The sequence below is a fragment of the Columba livia genome, chromosome 26 (genome assembly GCF_036013475.1).
Source record: "Columba livia isolate bColLiv1 breed racing homer chromosome 26, bColLiv1.pat.W.v2, whole genome shotgun sequence".
Lineage (NCBI taxonomy): Eukaryota > Metazoa > Chordata > Aves > Columbiformes > Columbidae > Columba > Columba livia.
Genome location: NC_088627.1, coordinates 4,030,698 through 4,050,413, shown reverse-complemented (window position 1 = coordinate 4,050,413; position 19,716 = coordinate 4,030,698). Strand labels below are relative to the sequence as shown.

Below are 19,716 nucleotides of genomic sequence, written 5' to 3'. Positions count from 1 at the left end.
ATTGAGTTATTCTGCTTCTTAATTTTGGACAATCATGATTTTGAAGCAGCTTTGTTAAAATTATGCCCCAGGCCAATTATGTTGGGTTTGGTTAGTGTCTGAATGAGAGATGAATGTCACTAAGTGGTGCTTTAATTAGAGGGTTTGGGAGGGTTTTTTTTTCTTTCAAGTAAAGCAGAAAAAGGGGTTTTGCCCTCAGCCGGAGAAATGCTTTGCTGTTCTTTGTACTATTTCAGCTATTCGGAGTTATCTTTTTGAGTTGGCTTTGAGATGCTCCTGTGGAAAGAGGGACCCTGTCTACCCTGGGGTGGACCCTTGCTCCTCGGTGGAAAGCACTGGAAGCTGAGGATGGCTGGTCCTGGGGCAGCAGGAATGGTTCGGGGGGTTCCTGGCCCGGGTCTGTCCCGTTTTTCTAGTAAAATAACCCAAAATCCTCTTTGAAAACGCCTTGGGGAAGCCGCTCGCAGCCCGCGGAACGGCGGGGTGGGCGGAGTCGCAGGAATGTGGGCGGAGTTTTAAGGTGGGCAGGGCCGCGGGCGTATGGGCGGGGTTCTGATATGGGCGTGGTCTCTGCTGCGTGGGCGGAGTTCTGGGATGGGCGGGGCCGCTGGCGTGTGGGCGGGGTCCAGCGGGAGGGCGGGCCCAGGTGGGCGGAGCCGCCGCCGCGCTGTTCCGGGGTGGGCGGGGCCGCCGGGAAGATGGCGGCGACCAAGCGCGTCCTGTACGTGGGTGAGTGGCGGGGCCGGGGGTGCCGCGGGGGGTCGGGGCTCTCCGGCGGTGCCCGGTGACCGGTGCCCGGTGTCCGTCCCGCAGGCGGGCTGGCGGAGGAGGTGGACGAGAAGGTGCTTCACGCCGCTTTCATCCCCTTCGGCGACATCACCGACATCCAGATCCCGCTGGACTACGAGACGGGTGTGTGACCGGGGAGGGGACCGGGATCTCCCGGGTGACTTTGTAGGGAACACGGGACACAGCGGGACCGGGTGTCCGCGCTGCCCGTGACCGCCGGTTCCTCTCTCTGCAGAAAAGCACCGGGGATTCGCCTTCGTTGAGTTCGAGCTGGCCGAGGTGAGGAAGCGGCAAATACTTGAGCTGCTGGGCCCCTCCTCGTCCCCCCCGGGGGTTTTGGGCTGGATCTGAACGGAGACCCCCCAGCAGCGGCAGCCGCTGTTCTGCTTTCCCCTTCTCTTTTCCCCCTTTCCCAATATCCATCAGTTTTTATAGCCCTGAGCGTTAGGAAATCAGCCCTTTGGCAATCTTCTTTGCAAGGAAACGCTGGGGGGCGTGTATCCTGAGCCTTGCTTTTAAAGGGAGAGAGAGGAAACATCAATAATCATTTCATTTCACCTTTTTTGGCAGGATGCCGCAGCAGCTATTGACAACATGGTACGGACCCTGTTCCCACTCATCGCCCCTATAGCTCAGAGCGAGGCCACGTGTGGCTGTATATAAAAACCAAACTGTTTTCCTCCAACCTCTGCAGGGATTTGGGGGGCAGAGTGATTTTTTTTACCTTTTGGTGGGCTTTGTTGTGCTTTTTGTCTCCTCTGTAGAACGAATCCGAGCTCTTTGGCAGGACAATCCGCGTGAACTTGGCCAAACCCATGCGAATTAAGGAAGGATCATCCAGACCCGGTGAGGTGGTGCCTGGAAAGGAGGAGCGATCAGAGCTCTGTGCTCGTGCGCAGCCCCTGTTTGCTCTGCCCTGACCCTTCCCTTTGCCGTCGCAGTCTGGTCGGATGACGAATGGCTGAAGAAGTTTTCGGGGAAGACTCTGGAGGAGAACACGGAGGAGACGGGAGAAAAGGCCCCCAAAGCAGAGGCGCAGGAGGTACAAAATACAACTGCATCCATCTGTATCCTTAAGGCTGAGAGCGTGGGGCCACGTCTCTGGAGGTGGAGCAGAGCGGTGTCAACTCAACTTGCTTTATTCTCTTTTCCCACCCAGGGTGAACCTCCCGCCAAGAAATCCCGGGTTAACCCTCAGGTTTACATGGACATCAAGATCGGCAACAAACCTGCGGGGCGGCTGCAGATCCTGCTGCGCTCGGACGTGGTGCCCATGACCGCGGGTGGGTGAGGAGGCTCAGCCTCCCCGCTCCGCCGGTTCCGCTCACAGCACGGCTCCCACCGCTCCTCTTCTCCCCCAAACAGAGAATTTCCGCTGCCTCTGCACCCACGAGAAAGGTTTTGGCTTCAAAGGGAGCAGCTTCCACCGCATCATCCCCCAGTTCATGTGCCAGGGCGGCGACTTCACCAACCACAACGGCACCGGGGGCAAATCCATCTACGGGAAGAAGTTTGATGATGAGAACTTCATTCTCAAACACACAGGGCCAGGTAGAGCCACCTCCCCAAAACAGCTCAGTGTCATCCAGGGCCCACGCTTGGTCTGTTTTGACTCGGATCCTGTTGGTCGTAGCAGCCCTGAATGTTGATCCGTGTTGCCCCATGGTCCGACCATCGCGTATCACTTGCATTCAGCAACCAGAGACGCATCTTTCTCTCTCTGTTCATATGCTGATCATTTCCAGTGTTGCATAATGGAGAAAGCATTTAAAAGCTGCTTTCTTGGTTGATTTTAAAGGAGGAAAGTTGTAGCGTGACTACGAAAAGCAGCAAAAAGCAAGTGGGTTTATCTCTGCACAAACAGCTTCTCTGTTACTGCAGTTTTAGCAATAGATGAGCAATCTGGACTCTGGGTGTTTCTCAGGGTGATTTATTTCCACCGGTTTCTAGAAGTTTAATATTAGAGGCTCTCTTAAAACCAGCAGCATTTTGCAGAGCCTGCAAAGGGGTTCTGGCCGAAGCAGCAGCTCACACGCTGGATCCCATCGCTCCCTCCCCAGCCCATAACACGTCCCTCTTTTTGATCGCAGGGCTGTTATCGATGGCAAACTCTGGCCCCAACACCAACGGCTCCCAGTTCTTCATCACCTGCGATAAAACAGACTGGCTGGACGGGAAGCACGTGGTGTTCGGCGAGGTGACGGAGGGCATGGACGTGGTGCGGCAGATTGAGGTAGGTGCAGCTCACAGCAGAGCCCCCGTCTCCTTCCCACCGCAGTGTCTTGTGCTTTTCCATTCCCGCTGCTCTTTTCCCCAAAGGCTCAGGGCACCAAAGACGGGAAAACGAAGCAGAAGGTCATTATCTCAGACTGCGGGGAGTGCTCGTGAGCCCGGCTTTGGAGGGGCTGCGGTGGGACAGCCCCACGCCCCCCGGCTCCTGTGGAAATACCCCCGTGAAGTTTGGTGTGAACACCCTTGTGGGGTCTGACCCACCTGAGGATAAATCACTTCTCAGGCTGCGCCGTCCTGTGCTGGTTTGGGAAAGGCTTTGTATTTGGTTCAAAATAAAATATAGTTTGTAAAAAAATACGGATGGCATGTTGAATTCTGTGTGGGGATGGTTTTTTCTTTTGAAGAAAAATATGCTGTGTTTCTTTTCTGTTTTGCATTTGCACTCATCTTCTCAAATCTGGTGCCTCAATCCTGGTTCCAGGGGACGCTGCACATGCCGGGGAGAGAAGAGCAAAGCGGAATCTCCTGCTTTTTCCGCAGCAGGGTTTTGTGGAGGTGTTTTTGGTATCCCCCTGCTCTGTAATGTCCTTTCCCATCAGCAGAGGGAGGCCGGTCCCTGCCTGGGAGCCGGTTTGCTTGGGAAGGGGAGAATTTACTGGGATGTGTGAGTGGGAGAACAAGGTCTGGCCGAGAAGCACAGGAGATGAATAAACCCTTTGGGGCGCTGAGGCTCTAGGAAAGGGTTGAATTTCCAGAGCAAATAAGTCATTTAATTGTGCAAATAACCCCATTGTGAGCCCAGGGGAAGCATCTGGTTGTGCAGACACAGCCCGACCCAAACCTCCCATCACAACAATCGGCCGGGCTCCTTTTCAACCCAGCACCTACAGTTTGAGCCAATCCCCAAGATCTCCTTGCGAAACCCCGTCCGCGGAACAGAGCGCTGCTGTGCCATGGCATTTAGTAAAGACCAAAGAGCAGGAGAAACCCTGTGTTTACTTTCCAAACCAGGTGTTTATTTTATAACGGTGTCATAGCTCAATATGGATATTTTCTTCTTTTTTCCAACCCGCTGTGTTTTGTGAGCTTTAAGCAAACAGGAGCGGGTTAGTCAGCCAGCTAATTAATTGGTTGGGGGTGTTTTCATTAAGGGAATTAAAAGTGCTGGGTAGGGGTGGGTTAGTTCGACGTTCATGGCCAGAAACAGCTCAACCCCAGAGCAACTCGGACGCCGCCTCGTTGTTCTAATTACCCTCCAGCCCAAATGGCCTCGGCTGGAGATGGGAAAACAGCAGCCACGAAAATATACACAGGGAACCAGCCACAAATCTTCTCTTTCCTAAATATATATATATATATAGTTGTATATATGTTTATGTCTCATTAAGTGGGGTAAGAGAATAAAACTTTTATATTATTTACATCCGCTTCTCTTCTAGGAAGGGTTGGGAGGATTTTTTGTTTGTTTGTTTGTTCTTTAATTATTCTTTATTATAATTAATGGGATTTTAGGCATAGTGCAGCCCGTGAAATGCCTCTTCTGCACACGCAGCAGAAAAACAATGTTGTGGTGCTCTGGTGGAGATGGGATGGGGATAAGATGATGGGATGGGGATAAGATGGGAAGGGATGGAGATGGATGGGATGGAAGAGGTTGGGATGGAGATGAATGGGATGGAATGGGGATGAATGGGATGGGATGGGGATGGATTGGATGGAGATGGATGGGATGGAGATGAATGGGATGGGGATGAATGGGATGGGGATGAATGGGATGGGATGGGGATGGATGGGATGGAGATGAATGGGATGGGATGGGATGGAAGAGGATGGGATGGAGATGAATGGGATGGGATGGGGAAAAGATGGGATGGGGACGGGATGGAGATAGAGATGGAAGAGGATGGAATGGGATGGAGACGGATGGGATGGGGGAAAAGATGGGATGGGATGGAAGAGGATGGGGTGGGATGGAGATGAATGGGATGGGGATGGATGGGATAGAGATGGATGGGATGGAGATGGATGGGATGGCGACAAGATAGGATGGGATGGGGATGGGATGTCCGGGGATGGGACCTGGCTGTCAGTGACAACCACACGACTTCACCACCATGTTGCGGTGTTTCTTGAGGATGACGTTGTTGTTGCTGTCGTAGTAGAGGACGGAGGTGGCGCTGAGCTTGGTGGGGGCACAGCACGCCTTGGGCACGGCCTCGGGCTTCATCAGGTGGACCTGGGGGAGGACGGAGCCCGTCAGCACCACTCCAAGCAGAATAAAAAGCATTAAAATAGCTTGTAGCTGCAAAAAACACCCTGAGTGAATGGGGAGATTATTTCCAGCTTTTTGCAAAAATATTTATTCAGAGCTCCAGGCAGTCCCGGCTGCAGTTTATGTTGGATCGGGCCAGGCAGCCCCTTCATTAATTCAGGATCTCAGGGCCCTTTGCTCACTATAAATAGGCAAATAGCTAAGAAAATAATTAAAATAAACCAAACCAGGGCATTGTGGGGCTCACCCCAGCATGAGGTGCTGGGTGCTGTTGTAATAGAGATTCTCCTTCAGTGCTCAGCACCGCTGCAAATGTAACATATTGCACTAAAGCCTTCAGCACACAACACCTCTCTGGACCCGGATCTGCTTTGGCTCATTCATCCGCCGCTCAGGACACCCGTTAGCCCAGTAATTCGCCTGAACTGGGAGGCTGCCGGACACACGCAGCCCTCACTGGCTTTAGCGACATATGCGATTCATTTATTACGGGGCAGCCCAGCTCTCCCACTTCGGAAGTCGGGTGTTTTCACTCGCAAACCCTGCTATTTGCAGCACAGCGCGGCGCTGGCACGAATCCTCGGCCGCGCTGGCCCCAGCGATTCCCAGAAGGGCCGGATCTGGGCGCCAGGTGATTCACATCCTGCCCAAACGGCTCCGTTTGGGGAGGAATTTGGGGGTTGGGGTGATGGGTGGGTGTAGGGGATATGGGGACCCCTCCCAGGATCATGCCCAAGCCTGGATGGGGCCACTGGCAGCTCTGTTAATGCAAAAACTAAACCCCGCCAGGAGACACCTTCAAAGGCTCGGCCAAGGACTCGGCGCTCCCTGTAATTAAGAGTGAACACCGGAGCCGGTGTGACGGTGCCATTGGGAAATCAGACACTCACAGGGCAGGAAATTCCAGAAATTAAAGCGTTGGCCGGGATGGAGGGGTGGGTTTGGGAAAAAAAACCCCAACAACGGGGCATTAAAGCTTTTCCTGCTTGGAATATGCTGAGCTGAACATTTGGGCGCTGGAGCCGCATCGTGGGGCCTCTGGTGAAACGCTCGTGCGAGGAGGATGCACGGGAGACATAGGGCACTTCCCCACCAGATGTGCGAGCACATATCCAGATGTGTATGCACCCACCCAGATATGCGAGCACCCACCCAGATATGTGAGCACCCACCAGATGCGTGAGCACCCACCCAGATGTGTATGCGCACATCCAGATGCTTGAGCACACACAATATGTGCATGCACACACCCAGATGCAAGCACCCACCAGATGTGCATGCTCACATCCAGTTGTGAATGCACCCATCCAGATGTGCACACACCCACCAATGCTCTATTGGGAGCTGGAACTAAACTGCACCCTCCGACCTAATTGCTCTCAATCCAGCTCCAAATCCCGATTTCCATGGGTACCCAACGGCTCCCCCCAGCACCCCTAGTGTCCCCCCAAACTGTCACCGCGGGTGGCACTGACCAGGGACTGCAGGATGGCGTGGTTGGTGGCGTTCATGCAGGAGTCCAATGGAAAGGCGCACTCCCCCTCACAATAATAGGCGGAATAGCCCTGCGGGGCAATCACCCAATCCTGCAGAGAAAAAAAAGCAACATTAAAAAAATACAAGGATTTACACTGGTTACACTGTGGGTTTTGCCCTTTCTGTGCCACCTCATCCATCCCCACCTGCAAAAACAACCCAAGCGGCTCCTCCCGGGGCAGCTGTGCCAGCAGCAAAGGTTTATTTTGACTTTGTTTTTAGCCCGAGCTGTGAGTTTTTCAGGGTCACTGGTAGGTTTGGGGTTGTGGCGGTTCATATGTGCCTTGCCCACCGCTCATGCCACTGCAGCTCGCTGCATGGGCAGAACATGGGCTGGGATGGGGGGGGATGATTTGGGGGGGGTTTGGGTTTTTTTTTTTGCATTTACTTCTCCCTGCAGACAAGTACCAGCCAGCCGAGGTCCTGGAAGCTGACATAGAGCTCGTGGCGCCGGCAAACCTGCCGCCCGTCCGCGGCGTGGACGTCGTCTGTGGGACAAGGGGACAGGTGGCATCACCCCACGGTGCCACATCCCACGTCCCAACCCCAGCATCCCACAGTCCCCCCATCAACATCCCACTGCCCCACGTCCCACCCCCTGTGCAGCATCGTCCCCGCTCAGGGTGGGACAGAACAGCCCGTGTCATGGGGGTTAGTCCAGAAAAATTAAAGTAGAGGAGCCTCATCTCCACCCTCATCTCCATCTCCATCTCCACCTCCACCCTCATCTCCACCTCCATCTCCATCCCCATCCTCATCTCCATCTCCATCTCCATCCTCTGTGCTTGTACAAAGGGAAAAGCAGCTTCCAACCAGCCAGAAATTTATTGCCCTCTTCCCAATTTCAGAGCAATGATGTGAAAAGTCCAAATATTCAGGTATACCCAAAACCCCACTGTCCCCACCAGGGTACCCACCCCGGGCTCCCTGCACCACAAATAAACCCATCCTAAAATCCCAGAGCTCTTTGCTCCCCATTTCTGGGCCAAAATTGGGATTGCTTGCAAAACAAGCTACGAACAAATTGCCCTTGATCTCACCAAAAATTCCCGGCAGCTTGTTTGGATGCGGGAGGTCGTTCGTCTTCTTGGGCTGCCGCCTCCTGGGGGGTTTGGCCGCCCGGGTGACGCGTGTGGGGCCGGGACTGGCCCGGAAAAATGTCACCATGAAGGGCTGTTTGGAGCGGGGACCCCGGCGCCCCAGCAGCCCCGCAGAACCCGGGTCCACACTGTGACCTGCAAGGATGAGACCACGCACGGGCTGCTCTCAGAATGAATGCATTTGGTTAAAGCAAGGAGAAAACACAGGAAATCACACACAGAATTACAGAATCAACTGGGTTGGAAAAGACCTCAGAGATCACCCAGTCCAACCCCTGGTCCAACTCCAGTCCGTTTACTAGATCATGGCACTAAGTGCCATGTCCAACCTCAGTTTAAAAACCTCCAGGGCCGGTGAGTCCAGCATCTCCCTGGGCAGCCATTCCAATGCCTGACCACTCTCTCTGCAAAGAATTGCTTTCTAATCTCCAGCCTCAATTTCCCCGGGCAGAGTTGAAGCCCATGGCCCCTTGTCCTATTGCTGACTGCCTGGAGAAGAGCCCAATCCCCACCTGGCTAGAACTGCCCTTCAGGTAGTTCTAGAGAGTGCTGAGCTCAGCTCTAAGCCTCCTCTTCTCCAGACTGAACAAGCCCAGCTCCCTCAGCCTCTCCCCATAGGGCTTGTGTTCCAGTCCCTTCCCCAGTCTTGTTGCTCTTCTCTGGACCCGCTCCAGCACTTCAATCTCTTTCCTGAGCTGAGGGGCCCAGAGCTGAATTTGCAGTGGAGAGCTGGAGTTTGGGCGTCCCGAGCGGCTGGACCCTCGTGGTCATGCAGAGTGGGGAAAAACCGAGTGACCCCAAGCAACTGATTTTCCCCTTGGGTGCAAAGCTCAAGGTGCTGGGAGCGGGGGGGGATGGGGCACAAACAGCTGCGAATTCCCCCCCATGGGTTGAAGATGCTCCTCGTGCCCCTCAGCATTGTGTCTTTGTACCTGCAAAAGGCACCTTTGGAGCAGATTTGATCCTGCAGTGAGAAGAGGGTTAATCCTCTGGAACACACACACACAAGGATCCCTCCAGGTAAGGAGTTCATTAAGTGCTAATGAGGTTATTACAGCCCACACCAGGAACCTCGTTAGCATTAATGCCTTTGGGAGGCTGCACCATCAGGGCTTGTCTACAAACCCAGAGCTCTGTGGTTCCCCATTGCAGCTGGAAACTTAAAACTGCAGCAAGATGAACCCTCCTCACCTCCCATTGTGGCACCAACAGGGAACAAGAGGGCTCCGGTTCCCGGGGATTTGGCCCCAAAGGCTGCAGGGGGTTAAGCGGGCTCACCGTCATCTGTCTCCACGTAGAGCCGCAGCCCCAGGTTGTATTTCCGATCCACTAACCAGTGGTTACTGGCAGCCGTGATGTCGAACACCAGCCAGCCCTCGGTCCCGGCACGCAGGTCCTGGACGTCCAGCAGGAACAGGTCGGATTCCCTGTGGAGATGGGGAAAAAGAGCAGGTGAGTAACAGCACCCGAAGGGCACCAGCTCATGGAAATGACTCCTCAGTGCCTGTGTCTGTGCAGGTCCTGGGTCGATGGTGTCTCCCGGTGCCTCCGGCTGTGCCACACATGGTGGTGGTACCGGGAAAAGCATCGTCCCAGCCCTGGCACTGCCCGGTGGGAAAGCGTGGGAGCAGCTGAGCATTTGGGTGGTGATGGGAAGGGAAAGGGCTGGGGCTTGTGGGGGCCTCATCTTCATTCCCATCCTCATCTTCATTCCCATCCTCATCTTCATTCCCATCCTCATCTTCATTCCCATCCTCATCTTCATTCCCATCCTCATCTTCATTCCCATCCTCATCTTCATTCCCATCCTCATCTTCATTCCCATCCTCATCTTCATTCCCATCCTCATCTTCATTCCCATCCTCATCTTCATTCCCATCCTCACCATCTTTATTTCCATCCCCACCCTCATCATCTCCATCCTCGTCTCCTTCCCCATCCTTGCCATCTTAATTTCCATCCCTACCATCTCCATCCTCACCATCTTCATCCCCATCCCCATCATCTTCATCCCCATCCCCATCATCTTCATCCCCATCTCCATCCTCGTCTTCATCTTTGCCATAGTAATTTCCATCCCCACTATCTCCATCCTCACCATCTTCATTCCCATCCTCATCCTCACCATCTCCATCCCCATCCCCACCACCTTAATCTCCAGCCCCGCCATCTCCATCCTCACCATCCTCATCCCCATCCCTGTCTCCATCCTCATTCCCGTCACCTGTTGGCGTGCTCGGCCGCGATCTCGTAGATGCTGACGTGGAGGGTGTTGTTGGCGTGGCGGGTGACGCCCCGCGCCTTGTAGATGCGAAACTCGGCAGCCGTCACCGACTCGCCCATGGGCACCTGGGTCAGGTCGAATCTGAACTCCTTCCAGTACGGCTTCGGGGAGAAGATGTCCCGGTCCTGCTCGACTGCGGAGCAAAGGGCTCAGGGGGCTGTGCTGGGCTGCAGACACCCCAATTTGCCCCCATTTGGGGACAAACCCTGCTGAGCTCTTGGCTGCTGCTGCAAATTCCCACCTCTCCTCTCCTGAGAGTTTTAATGCGCATGTGCAAATCCTCCCTAATTTTGCACACCCTCCCTGACTTTATCTTGCTGTAAACCCATGACCTCCCAAACCTCTTTCCTTTTTATTAATTTAAATTAAACCAATCAAATAAAAAGCATGAAGGCTCGGCTATGGCAGGAGTGCAAAGAAGCCGCCGCTTGTGCCGCGATCCAGGGGCTGAACCCCTTTGTGTTTCTCAAAGGGTGAAAAACCCACCCAAAACCCCACAAGTTTGGGGGCCAGCAGGACCATCTGGAGAAGAAATGGGGTTTTTTTTGCAAGCTTTTCTGGCAGCAGGTGCTCAGGGGACAAAGACTGGACACCCCATGGCCATTTTTGGGTGTCACGGGTCCCCTATGTGAAGCTTTGCGACCTCAACAAGACTGGGGGGAAATGTCAGGCCCCGGCTCTGTGAAAATAAACCTTCATTTTTTTTAATTAAGTCCACGAAGGAAAAAACAAACAGTCTTTACAGTAACGCAGCCCCACATGGTTTCTCTGATATATAATTATTTTCTTCAAATCGTTCCTTAAAAATATCCCAGGCTGCCATGCCTGAATATAATTAAAGCGATTAAAACTCGTCCCGCTTCAGGCACAAAAGCCACGTAACAAATCCGACCCTGGTGCTTTTAAAAATAACCCGAACAAATGAAACCAACCAAATAATTCAATAAATAAGAACACACGTTTTAAAAGCCATTTTTAGCTGATTCCAGCGGGCGGGGGGAACCAGTGTGAGTTTAATACACCATAAAGCTGATGCCCCTGTTTATATGGGAGGAGTGTTGCTCTGAGTCGAACGCTGAGATTTTAATGATGCGTACACTGATTGTTTCATTTTCTTCGGTTTTTCTTTTCTCTTCCTTATTTCTTTTTAAAACCCACATTCCCTGCAGCCACCGCTCACCACAAGGGATGTGCCCAAAAAAGCCCGTGGCCGGGCGGATGCGGCGAGCGGCCGCTGCAGGGGGAGGATGCTGAGGGAGCCGGATCCGGCCACACGGCCCTGGGGGGGACACACACACCGGCCCCCAACCCCCCTGGGGGCTCCCCAGCCCTTGGCTGTGATTTCATCTCATCCATTGACCCATTGCAGATGGTTTAATGTTCCTGGGCCACTGAAGATGCTGCTGAGACCGTCAATGCCTCAGGCAAAATCTTCAGATCCCCCAAAAACACAGCAGAAGGAAACTCCCTTTTTATCTTATTTCCTTTTCCCTTTTTCTTTATTTCCCCTTTTCTCTTTCATTTTTTATCTTTTTTTTTCTTTTATTTTCTTTTATTTTTTCACCGACAAAACCCACCAGGATGTCCCGTGGTCGGGCCAGGGGACACCCATATACAGACTGCTGTCCCCTCAGGTATTTTGGGTCACCTGGGTATTTCACGGGTCACCCCTTTGCTCCCTGGCACCAGCCAAGACCCAACCAAATTAAATATCAGCTCAGAAACCACATCGGTCATCACGGACTGAGTGATGGGGCGGTACCACCCGGGTCGCTCCAGGGATGGGCAGGGGGGTTGTGACACAGCCAAGGGGGTCACAGGGACCCAGCAACACCAAAAAAGAGCCCCCAGGGTGATTTTCAGCCCCTGGAAAAGGGTGAAAACCTTTGCTAAAGGTGCGTTTTGTTACGGAATCATCACATCCATCAGCTGTGGAGGTGATGGAGGAGACAGGGCTGGGTGAAGCCCGGGGATGAGAAATGCTCATGGTGATGGCAATTAGCCGTGCGCCTTGACGAACAAAACGAGCTGGACTTAATAGCAACCTGCCGAGTATTTGGGCTGAGACACGAAGAGGAATCCCCACTTTGTTCCCCATTTCGTGGAGCAGAACCAAGGCTAAAGCATCTTCTGCGCTGACACGGGGTTGGTGCAGCAGAGGAGGGTGATGGGGAGCGTTTAATATCACCACATTTTCCAGCAAAGATTATAAAGGGCCACAAAATTACAAACCCTGCAGCGGGTGTCTCAGCCCCAAAACCCCCAGCACTGCTTTTTGCAGGCAGAAAAGTGGGTGCTGGGGGGCGATGGGCCCTCCCCGTCGTGCTCGGGAACCCGCGATCGATTTGAGCGGGTTGACTCAGCCGCGCCACCAACCCTCAATTATCTGTGGGCGGATTGTCCGGATTGCGATGAGACGCACTAAAAAAACCCCAAGCCAAGCTCTTTGCTCTCTTCGCCCCCCTCATTTGGCATTTACCATCTTGCCCCCAGAAGCTGCTGTGTCTTTCCCCAAAGCCAAATGCCATGGCTGCGCCCTGTGCTCCCAATATCCCCCCCCAAAATAATTCAAAATGTATTATATAGGTACATAAATGGCTGTGGGGCCATGCAAGCCCTGGCCCTGCTGTCTCCCCATCGCTGCGTGGTCCTGCTCCCTTCCCAGAGATGGGGGATGGGGCTGCTGGCCCTTCATCCCGCTCCCCAGGTTCTTTTTAGCTCCACTTTTTCATTTTTAACTTTCTCTGTTTCTATAAACTGCACATCAGTCGTAATTACCGGTCCTGGCTGCTCCCGATGGTCCCCATGATCATTTCAGACACTAAATTAAAAGGAAATGCCAGGATATTCAACCACATCAAGTGCTCTGCATCCTAAAATAGGTTTAAAGGAGGTGCAAGGAAGATGCTGTCCTTCATTGCTAGCAGGAAAAAATAAGCTCTGGAGGTTTCCTGAGGTGGGGAGAGATTTAACATTTATCCTGAATGTTGAGAAATGCCGCTGAGGCTCTGCTTTGTCCCACAAGTGCAGAGGTGTCCTGCTCTGTCCCCCTTGGTGCTGCCTGGGACGCACACCCGGAAAAACCAGGATTTGCCAGCAAGGTGCCCAGACATGGGCAGAGTCACCGCACTGATCCACCCGCAACAGACGCAGCAGAGTCCAGTGCTTCCCGGGCAGCAGCAGATGACACAGAGGGAATCATAGAATCACAGGATGGTTTGGGTTGAAGGGACCTCCCCAGCTCCCCCAGTGCCCCCCCTGCCATGAGCAGGGACATCTTCACCAGCTCAGGTTGCTCAGAGCCCCGTCCAGCCTGGCCTGGGATGCCTCCAGGGATGGTTCATCCACCACCTCTCTGGGTACCTGGGCCAGGCTCTCACCACCCTCAGGGGTGACAATTTCTCCTTCATGTCCAGCCTGATGGGAGGACGTGTGTGTTGTGGTGCAAGGGGTGATCGCGGGGGGGCTCGGGGATCCTGCAGCATCGCCAGGCTCCTCTCACATCCCGTTACAAACCTCTCTGCTCTGTGATTACACCCTGAGCATCGCTGTGACTCAGCTCCAGCCAAGACGAAATCTCAAAGCCCAGCCTTATCCCAGGCTTAAAAATACAACCCACCTGACTCCTTCAGTTAGCGCACAGAAATAGCACGGGGCAGGCTTATGGGAAGAGGTTTCTCTTCGTGCAAACAGGATGGGCCGGGCGGATCAAGCATCACCAAAGTCAACTGATGTGCCCAGTGGCCACTTGTCACCCGGGGGGGCTCGCGGCTGGGCAGGGTGCTGTGCCCGCCCAACCCGGGTTGTGTTTGTGTGCCAGGGAGGTTTGTCCTTCCCCTTCCCAGCAGAGGGGTGTTGTTGGGAGCCGCGCTCCCGGCCGGCTCACACAGGGCTACGCCGGGTAGCCGCGAGCAAGGAGGTCCAAGTGCCCAATGGAGCACCGACTTACCCCATTTGCATGTCCCATCAGGGTAATTGCGCAGCAAATTACACATGCAAATGAAAGCTGGCCTTCTCCCACAAAACTTCATTTAATTAACATGAAGGGGCTGACGAAGCCGCAGAAATCAAAGCCATTCAAATTGAGGGCTGGAACTGCGTTCCCCAACTCTCCCGGCTGCTCCATGAAGGGGAGCGGTACCAGCACCCCCAAGCATCCCACCCTGGCTGTCATCAAACCCAGCTGTTTTAAAGCACTTTTTGGTGCTTGTGTGGTTTTGAACTGCGACTGGGTGTCCCAGCATTGCCTCCTTTGGCCTTGGTTCCCCTGGGATGCTGAGCACCCACAGCCCCAAGGGCTCTAGATGGGAGCTGGGTGCTGGGTCCTTGCTCCCATCAGCATCACTGAGCCCAGGACACTGGCCACATCTGCGGCTCATGGCCCAGGATGCTGCTCTGCGCTCATTAACACCCGCCTCCTCTGCACCTTATCCCCAGCCATTGCACCAATGCTCCCCCAAAACCCTTGGGCTTGACATGGACACCTGAACATCACTTAAAGCACCAAGCAGAAGCAGGAAAAACATCTGTATCCGAACGCCTAGTCTGCTTAACCTGCTGGGTTCAGGTCACTGCAGTGCCTGCCCTCATGGGGGGACCCCTTGCACTCCGAGTTCTTACTGATGCTGGCTGGAAACAGCTCTGCTTTCCCTGTCACTCACACAACTGCCTGGAAACAGGACGGTGGCGGGAGCCGGGCATTGCTCAGTAACCAGCTGGACAGGATTCCAGCAATAATTAGCAACCTTGAGGATTTTATTTTGAACCGTGATTCAGTGTCCCACTGCAGGTAATTCGGTCCACCCTGCTGTTGGCACGAGAGAGCTGTCCCACCTGTGCTCCCCGCTCACTCTGCACCAGTTCACATCTGCCCACCGAAATGGGGAGTGCAGGCTGGGTGACGCGTGTCTCTGGAGCAGGACGAGCCTGACTCGTCCCCCTGTGGCGTCCAGCCTCCCTCCGCTGCCTTATGGTGGAGACAGCGTTTGGGGGAAGCAGCCCAGTTCGTTTGAACTTGTGGACGTGCTGACCTAGCTGTCCCACCGTGGTCCCAGCCCACCCTCGCTGCATGACTTTCCCTCTCTCCATCTCCGCTTCCCTAAGCAGAGCTGGGTTTTGTGCTGGCTGGGCCCAGCCTGCCAGGACCGACCCCAGCATCTCTCTCCCCGCACCCAGGGTACAGGCCCATGGCCACCACATCCCTCACAGCTACTCTCCTGCTGCTATGAAGCTCAGCTCTGTGCAAAAGAGACTTTGCTGAGCAGGGACGCACTGAGAAAGTGCCCCAGGAGTGAGGGATGCTCGGGGCCGGCGGTACAACAGCTACAGACGCTGCCCGCAGCTAGGGACGGGGTTTGCTCTGTGGGGTTTGGGTCTGAGGGGGTTCGGCAGCCCGGGATGGGTTGGCAGCGGGACTCCGTGCTGTGCCCAGCCCGGCAGTGCGGCCGCCGCAGCCCCGAGTGCCCCGGTCCGACTGTGCGCTGCTCCCCGGTGCCTCCCGGTGCTCCTGGTGCCTCCCGGGCGCTGCGGACGAGGGCACCGAGCGCCCCGGGCCGCTGCGCTGCCGTGTGCGGGGCTCAGCCACCGCGCCTGGTGCTCCCGAGACCGCCCGGTCCTGTCCCGGTTTGCTGCCGTGTCCCCGGTCCGGCCGTGCGATCCGGTCCCTCCGGTCCTGCCCAAGCCGTGTGGGTCCTGCCCGTTCATCCCAGCTCCCCCTCACCCCGGCTCCGGTCCCTCCGGTTCCCCCGGTCCTGCCAAAGCCGCCTATATCCCTCCCTCGCTCCTCCGTCTCCCCGGTGCCCGCGCAGGCTCCGGTCCTCCCGGTGCGCCCCGGTCCTCCCGGTGCCCCGACGTCCTCCCGGTGCCCCCGCTGTCCCCGCCGCTGCTCTCACCCATGTTGACGAGGCTGACGACCGTGTCGGCGCGGCTGACGACGCTGCCGGGCGGGGGGCTCTGGGTGCTGAGCCCGGTGAGCACCGGTCGCGATACCGCCGCTTCATCTTCCTCCTCCTCCGCCTCCTCCTCCCCGGCCACGGCGTGGTACAGATCCAGCATGAAGAGCGGGGCGGCGGCGGCGGGGGCGCGGGCGGCGGGGGAGTTGCGCGGCCGGGGCCGCCCGGGCAGCCCCAGCACCGCCAGGATCTCCCGCTGCACGTCCCGCCGCTCCCCGCCGCTCAGCCGCCGCTGCAGGAACCCGGCGGTGTGGAGCCGGCGGCGGAGGACGCTGCCGCTGCCCAGCTGGCACAGCACGGCCACGGCCCAGAGCAGCGCCAGGGCCCCCAGCGGACCCCGGCCCGCCGCCCCCCCGCGCCCCGGCCCCATGGCACCGCCGCCCCCCCCGCACGGTGCGGTGCGGAACGGCCCCGGGCACCGGCACGGCCCCGGCCCGCCCCGGCGGGGCGAGGGAAAGGGACGGTCCCGCCGGCGGCACCGCCCCGGCCACGGCTCCGGGACGCCCCGGCCCTCCCCGTCCTGCGGCCCCCGGGGTGTGGGGAGCATCGCTGGGCATGTGAACCCACGGGCAGCCACCCTGGGTATGCTCACCTTCGTTGGCACCCGAACTTACAAACACACAAACCCACCAACACCCAAACACGCAAAAACCCAAACCCATGAACTCCCAATCCCACGGGCACCCGTCCCTAGGATGCTCGCCCTCATGGGCACCCACCTCTGCAGATGCTCACCCTTGTGGGCAATCAAACTCATGGACACCCACTCCCATTGACACTCACCCATGGGTACCCATCCTCATTGACACCCAAACCCATGGGCACTCACTCTTGTTGACGCCCAAACCCACAGGTGCTCATGCTCATGCACACAGGTGCTCAGGAGCACCCAAAGCCGTGAACACCCAAACCCACAGGCACCCATCACCCCTGTGGGCACTCAAAACCAAGTGCATCCACCCCCTCACTGACACCCAAACCCATGGGCACCCAACATGTGCATCCAGCCTCACAGGCACCCACTTCGGCAGCACCCATGACCACAAACACTGACCTCACCGAGCACCCATCTCACCAACACCCAACCCCACCACGCACCTCACTGAGAAACACCCACTCCAACACGCACCCTCACCAACCAATGTCCTCACCTGTGGGCACCCGCACCACCAAGCACCCTCACCAGCACCTGTGCACCCATCTGAGCCTTTTCATTTTGGGGCTGGTGGTTCCCTGCTCCATTCTGCAGGGAAACCTGGGTGCACACACTTCATGGTGGGCACATCCATCACCTCCCCGCAGGGGGTAAACGGCTCCATCTCTCGTACTTAAAAAGCTAAGACTGTAGAATAAAGTAGGAGGCAAGATTGTTTATTACCGCAAGCAATTTTAATACAAAAATGTGTCTGGTTTTTAAACAATTCATTGGTAGAGCTTCAGTTTTGCCTCAATTTAAACCAATTGAGAGAATCACACAGCAACACGGTCAGAGCCGGAGAGGAACAATGTTTAATAAATAGAGGAGCTCTGGAGAGCTCGATCCCCCAGCCCGTCTCCTGGTCACTTGGTCAGTTGGGTTTTATTACAAAGAAAAAGTAGCGTACAAAAGCGAGACAGGACTCGTAGCAAGTGTGCTGGTGAGACTCATTTCAAGGACAAGCGACTGTGCGTGTAAGTCCAGATTTCTCCTCGGAGCAGAGGTCACATCAATCTCAGCCTGGTTGGAAGTGGAATGACCAGTTAAATAATAAATAGGAAAAAGAAATATGCAGATAAATAGCAAATTTTGTAAGGAACACCTTGGGTCGGTCTCTTAGGCCATGGATGCAGGAGAATCCTTTGATCTGTAGGACCCGCCACCGCTAAGGGATGTATCCGAGTGATCCCATCTCACCAGCGTGAACCCCCTCCCCAAACCCAGCACCGGCTCTTTGTTCGTTAAAAATTAAGTGCTCGGGACAGTATTTTCGAGACAGCAATTGTCATGAGCTTTGCTGTAGTGTGTGCAAATCTTTTATTCAGTCAAACTCCGCTTTCTTCAGGTAAAACCACATTGCTTTATAAAAATGGAAACATCGAGCCCCAAGTCCCCTCACCTCACGTCCCTCTGGTTGAGGTATCTGTGATGTACAAAAAGAGAGTTCCTTGAACACTGCAGGATTCAGGTCTTGCTTTTTAAATATAATTTACCTTGCTGAGACAGCAAGTTCAGTTTATAAAGATGCATTTAGGAAACAATCCTAAAAGATAAAGCAGGTTCGCACCCTGCACCGCGCAGAAATCCTATTTATATTGTAGTTTTTCTTTACACTTTCACATCTTGACCTTTTTTGCTTCATTTTTTTTTTCTTTTTCCTTTTTTCAACTTTTTTTTTTAATATATTTTCTTACTTTTCTCCCCCATTTCAGTTTTCCAGGCCCCTCTCTCAACAGGGGGCACCGAGAGGCAATTTTTATCTACATAAATATTCACATGAAAATAGTAACTTACAAATAAAAAAGAACCAACAAAAAGAAACCCAAATAAGGCAGCTTCATAACACAACTTTCTTTTACACTTTTAACAATATAGTTTCTCCCATTTAGAATAAATATACATCCAATGTACGTAGCAGGGTTTAAAAACTGGACACAGGTTGGGGGGTTTTCTCGCTTTGGGGAGGGCGGTGGGTACAGTATTATCTCTTGGGGCCTGGCGTTTTCGGGGTGGCAGTGGTGGTTTTCTTGGACATGGTTGGGATTTTGGAGGGCTTGGCCATGCCCCGGCGCGAGCCGCCCTGCCCGCCGGCCGCGCTGCTCTCCGAGGTGTCGGAACACGCCGACTGCGTCTCCAGGAGGTCGAAGTCGGAGGCGTCGCTGCCCCGCCGGCTGCTGGCCCGGCTGCCCGTGCGGCTCCCGGCGCGGCTGGTGGGACGACTGGCGGTTTTCTTGGGGTCTGCGAGAAGAGCCCAGGTGAGCGGATGGAGGAGGACGGAGGTTTCTTTCCCAGCCACAAACCCACCAGCACCCCAGTAAGTCATAGAATCATTCAGTTGGAGGAGACCCTCAAGATCATCAAGTCAAACCACAACCCACCCCGGCACTACCGTACATCCCTGAGAACATCATCGAGTCCAACCATTAAACCAACCCCAGCACTGCCCCATGTCCTGAGAACCTCATCTCTGTTCAACCCCTCCAGGGATGGTGACTCCAGCACTGCCCTGGGCAGCCTGTTCCAACGCCCCACAGCTCTTTTGGGGAATAAATCAGGCCAAATTTCCAATTTCCAGTCTCCATTTGTGATGCTGAGGGTGGTGAGACCCTCGCCCACGTTGCCCAGGGAGGTTGTGGATACCCTATTCGTGAAAACATCCAACGTCATGTTGGACGGGGCTCTGAGCAACCTGACCTGGGTGAAGATGTCATGTCCCTGCTCACTGGGGTTGGACTGGATGAGCTTGGAAGGCCCCTTCAACCCAAACCGTTCCATAATAATGGAATTATAGAATCATTTTGGTTGGAAAAGCCCCTCAAGATCAAGTCCAACCAACCCCAGCACTGCCCCATGTC

General features: G+C 54.9%; 3 protein-coding genes across 23 annotated transcripts in view; 1 reads left to right on the top strand and 2 right to left on the bottom strand.

Moving 5' to 3' along the window:
* The first annotated feature begins 575 nt into the window (after window positions 1-575).
* On the top strand, window positions 576-3,376 carry PPIE (peptidylprolyl isomerase E). 2 transcript variants are annotated; one of them, XM_065041738.1, is made up of 10 exons: window positions 577-729; window positions 814-912; window positions 1,025-1,068; window positions 1,360-1,386; window positions 1,554-1,635; window positions 1,731-1,831; window positions 1,949-2,072; window positions 2,155-2,340; window positions 2,880-3,022; window positions 3,109-3,376. In XM_065041738.1, the coding sequence occupies exons 1-10, from the start codon at window positions 699-701 to the stop codon at window positions 3,175-3,177; spliced, it is 906 nt and encodes a 301-aa protein (XP_064897810.1). In that variant the 5' UTR covers window positions 577-698; the 3' UTR covers window positions 3,178-3,376. The 2 variants fall into 2 exon arrangements, with proteins under 2 accessions (XP_064897811.1, XP_064897810.1); XM_065041739.1 differs by lacking the exon at window positions 1,360-1,386 and having other exon boundaries at window positions 576-729.
* Window positions 3,377-4,015: 639 nt separating this feature from the next.
* LOC102087001 (bone morphogenetic protein 8A) lies at window positions 4,016-16,577 on the bottom strand. Of its 2 annotated transcripts, none has more exons than XM_065041722.1 (7): window positions 16,105-16,565; window positions 10,154-10,346; window positions 9,208-9,356; window positions 7,870-8,064; window positions 7,238-7,317; window positions 6,769-6,879; window positions 4,016-5,257 (listed from the first exon to the last, which is right to left on the bottom strand). In XM_065041722.1, the coding sequence occupies exons 1-7, from the start codon at window positions 16,532-16,534 to the stop codon at window positions 5,108-5,110; spliced, it is 1,308 nt and encodes a 435-aa protein (XP_064897794.1). In that variant the 5' UTR covers window positions 16,535-16,565; the 3' UTR covers window positions 4,016-5,107. The 2 variants fall into 2 exon arrangements, 1 of the variants encoding a protein (XP_064897794.1); XR_010468159.1 differs by having other exon boundaries at window positions 5,219-5,257; window positions 7,218-7,317; window positions 16,105-16,577.
* A 942-nt stretch (window positions 16,578-17,519) lies between these two features.
* MACF1 (microtubule actin crosslinking factor 1) overlaps window positions 17,520-19,716 on the bottom strand; it is a 137,471-nt gene continuing 135,274 nt past the window's right edge. For all 19 annotated transcript variants that reach the window (XM_065041680.1, XM_065041673.1, XM_065041670.1 and 16 more), the window contains one exon: window positions 17,520-19,099. In XM_065041680.1, coding sequence (XP_064897752.1) covers window positions 18,843-19,099 — 257 coding nt within the window. In that variant the 3' untranslated portion in view covers window positions 17,520-18,842. The remainder of the gene's footprint in view (window positions 19,100-19,716) is intronic.

Excerpts from the sequence above, each read along its gene's own strand:
- PPIE (XM_065041738.1), top strand. The coding sequence starts at position 699 with ATGGCGGCGACCAAGCGCGTCCTGTACGTGG. Across the intron at positions 1,069-1,359 it reads TTGAGTTCGAGCTGGCCGAG|GATGCCGCAGCAGCTATTGA; the intron begins GTGAGGAAGCGG and ends CTTTTTTGGCAG. Across the intron at positions 2,341-2,879 it reads TCTCAAACACACAGGGCCAG|GGCTGTTATCGATGGCAAAC; the intron begins GTAGAGCCACCT and ends TTTTGATCGCAG.
- LOC102087001 (XM_065041722.1), bottom strand. The coding sequence starts at position 16,534 with ATGGGGCCGGGGCGCGGGGGGGCGGCGGGCCGGGGTCCGCTGGGGGCC. Across the intron at positions 9,357-10,153 it reads GCGGCCGAGCACGCCAACAG|GGAATCCGACCTGTTCCTGC; the intron begins GTGACGGGAATG and ends CCATCTCCACAG. Across the intron at positions 8,065-9,207 it reads CTACGTGGAGACAGATGACG|GTCACAGTGTGGACCCGGGT; the intron begins GTGAGCCCGCTT and ends TCATCCTTGCAG.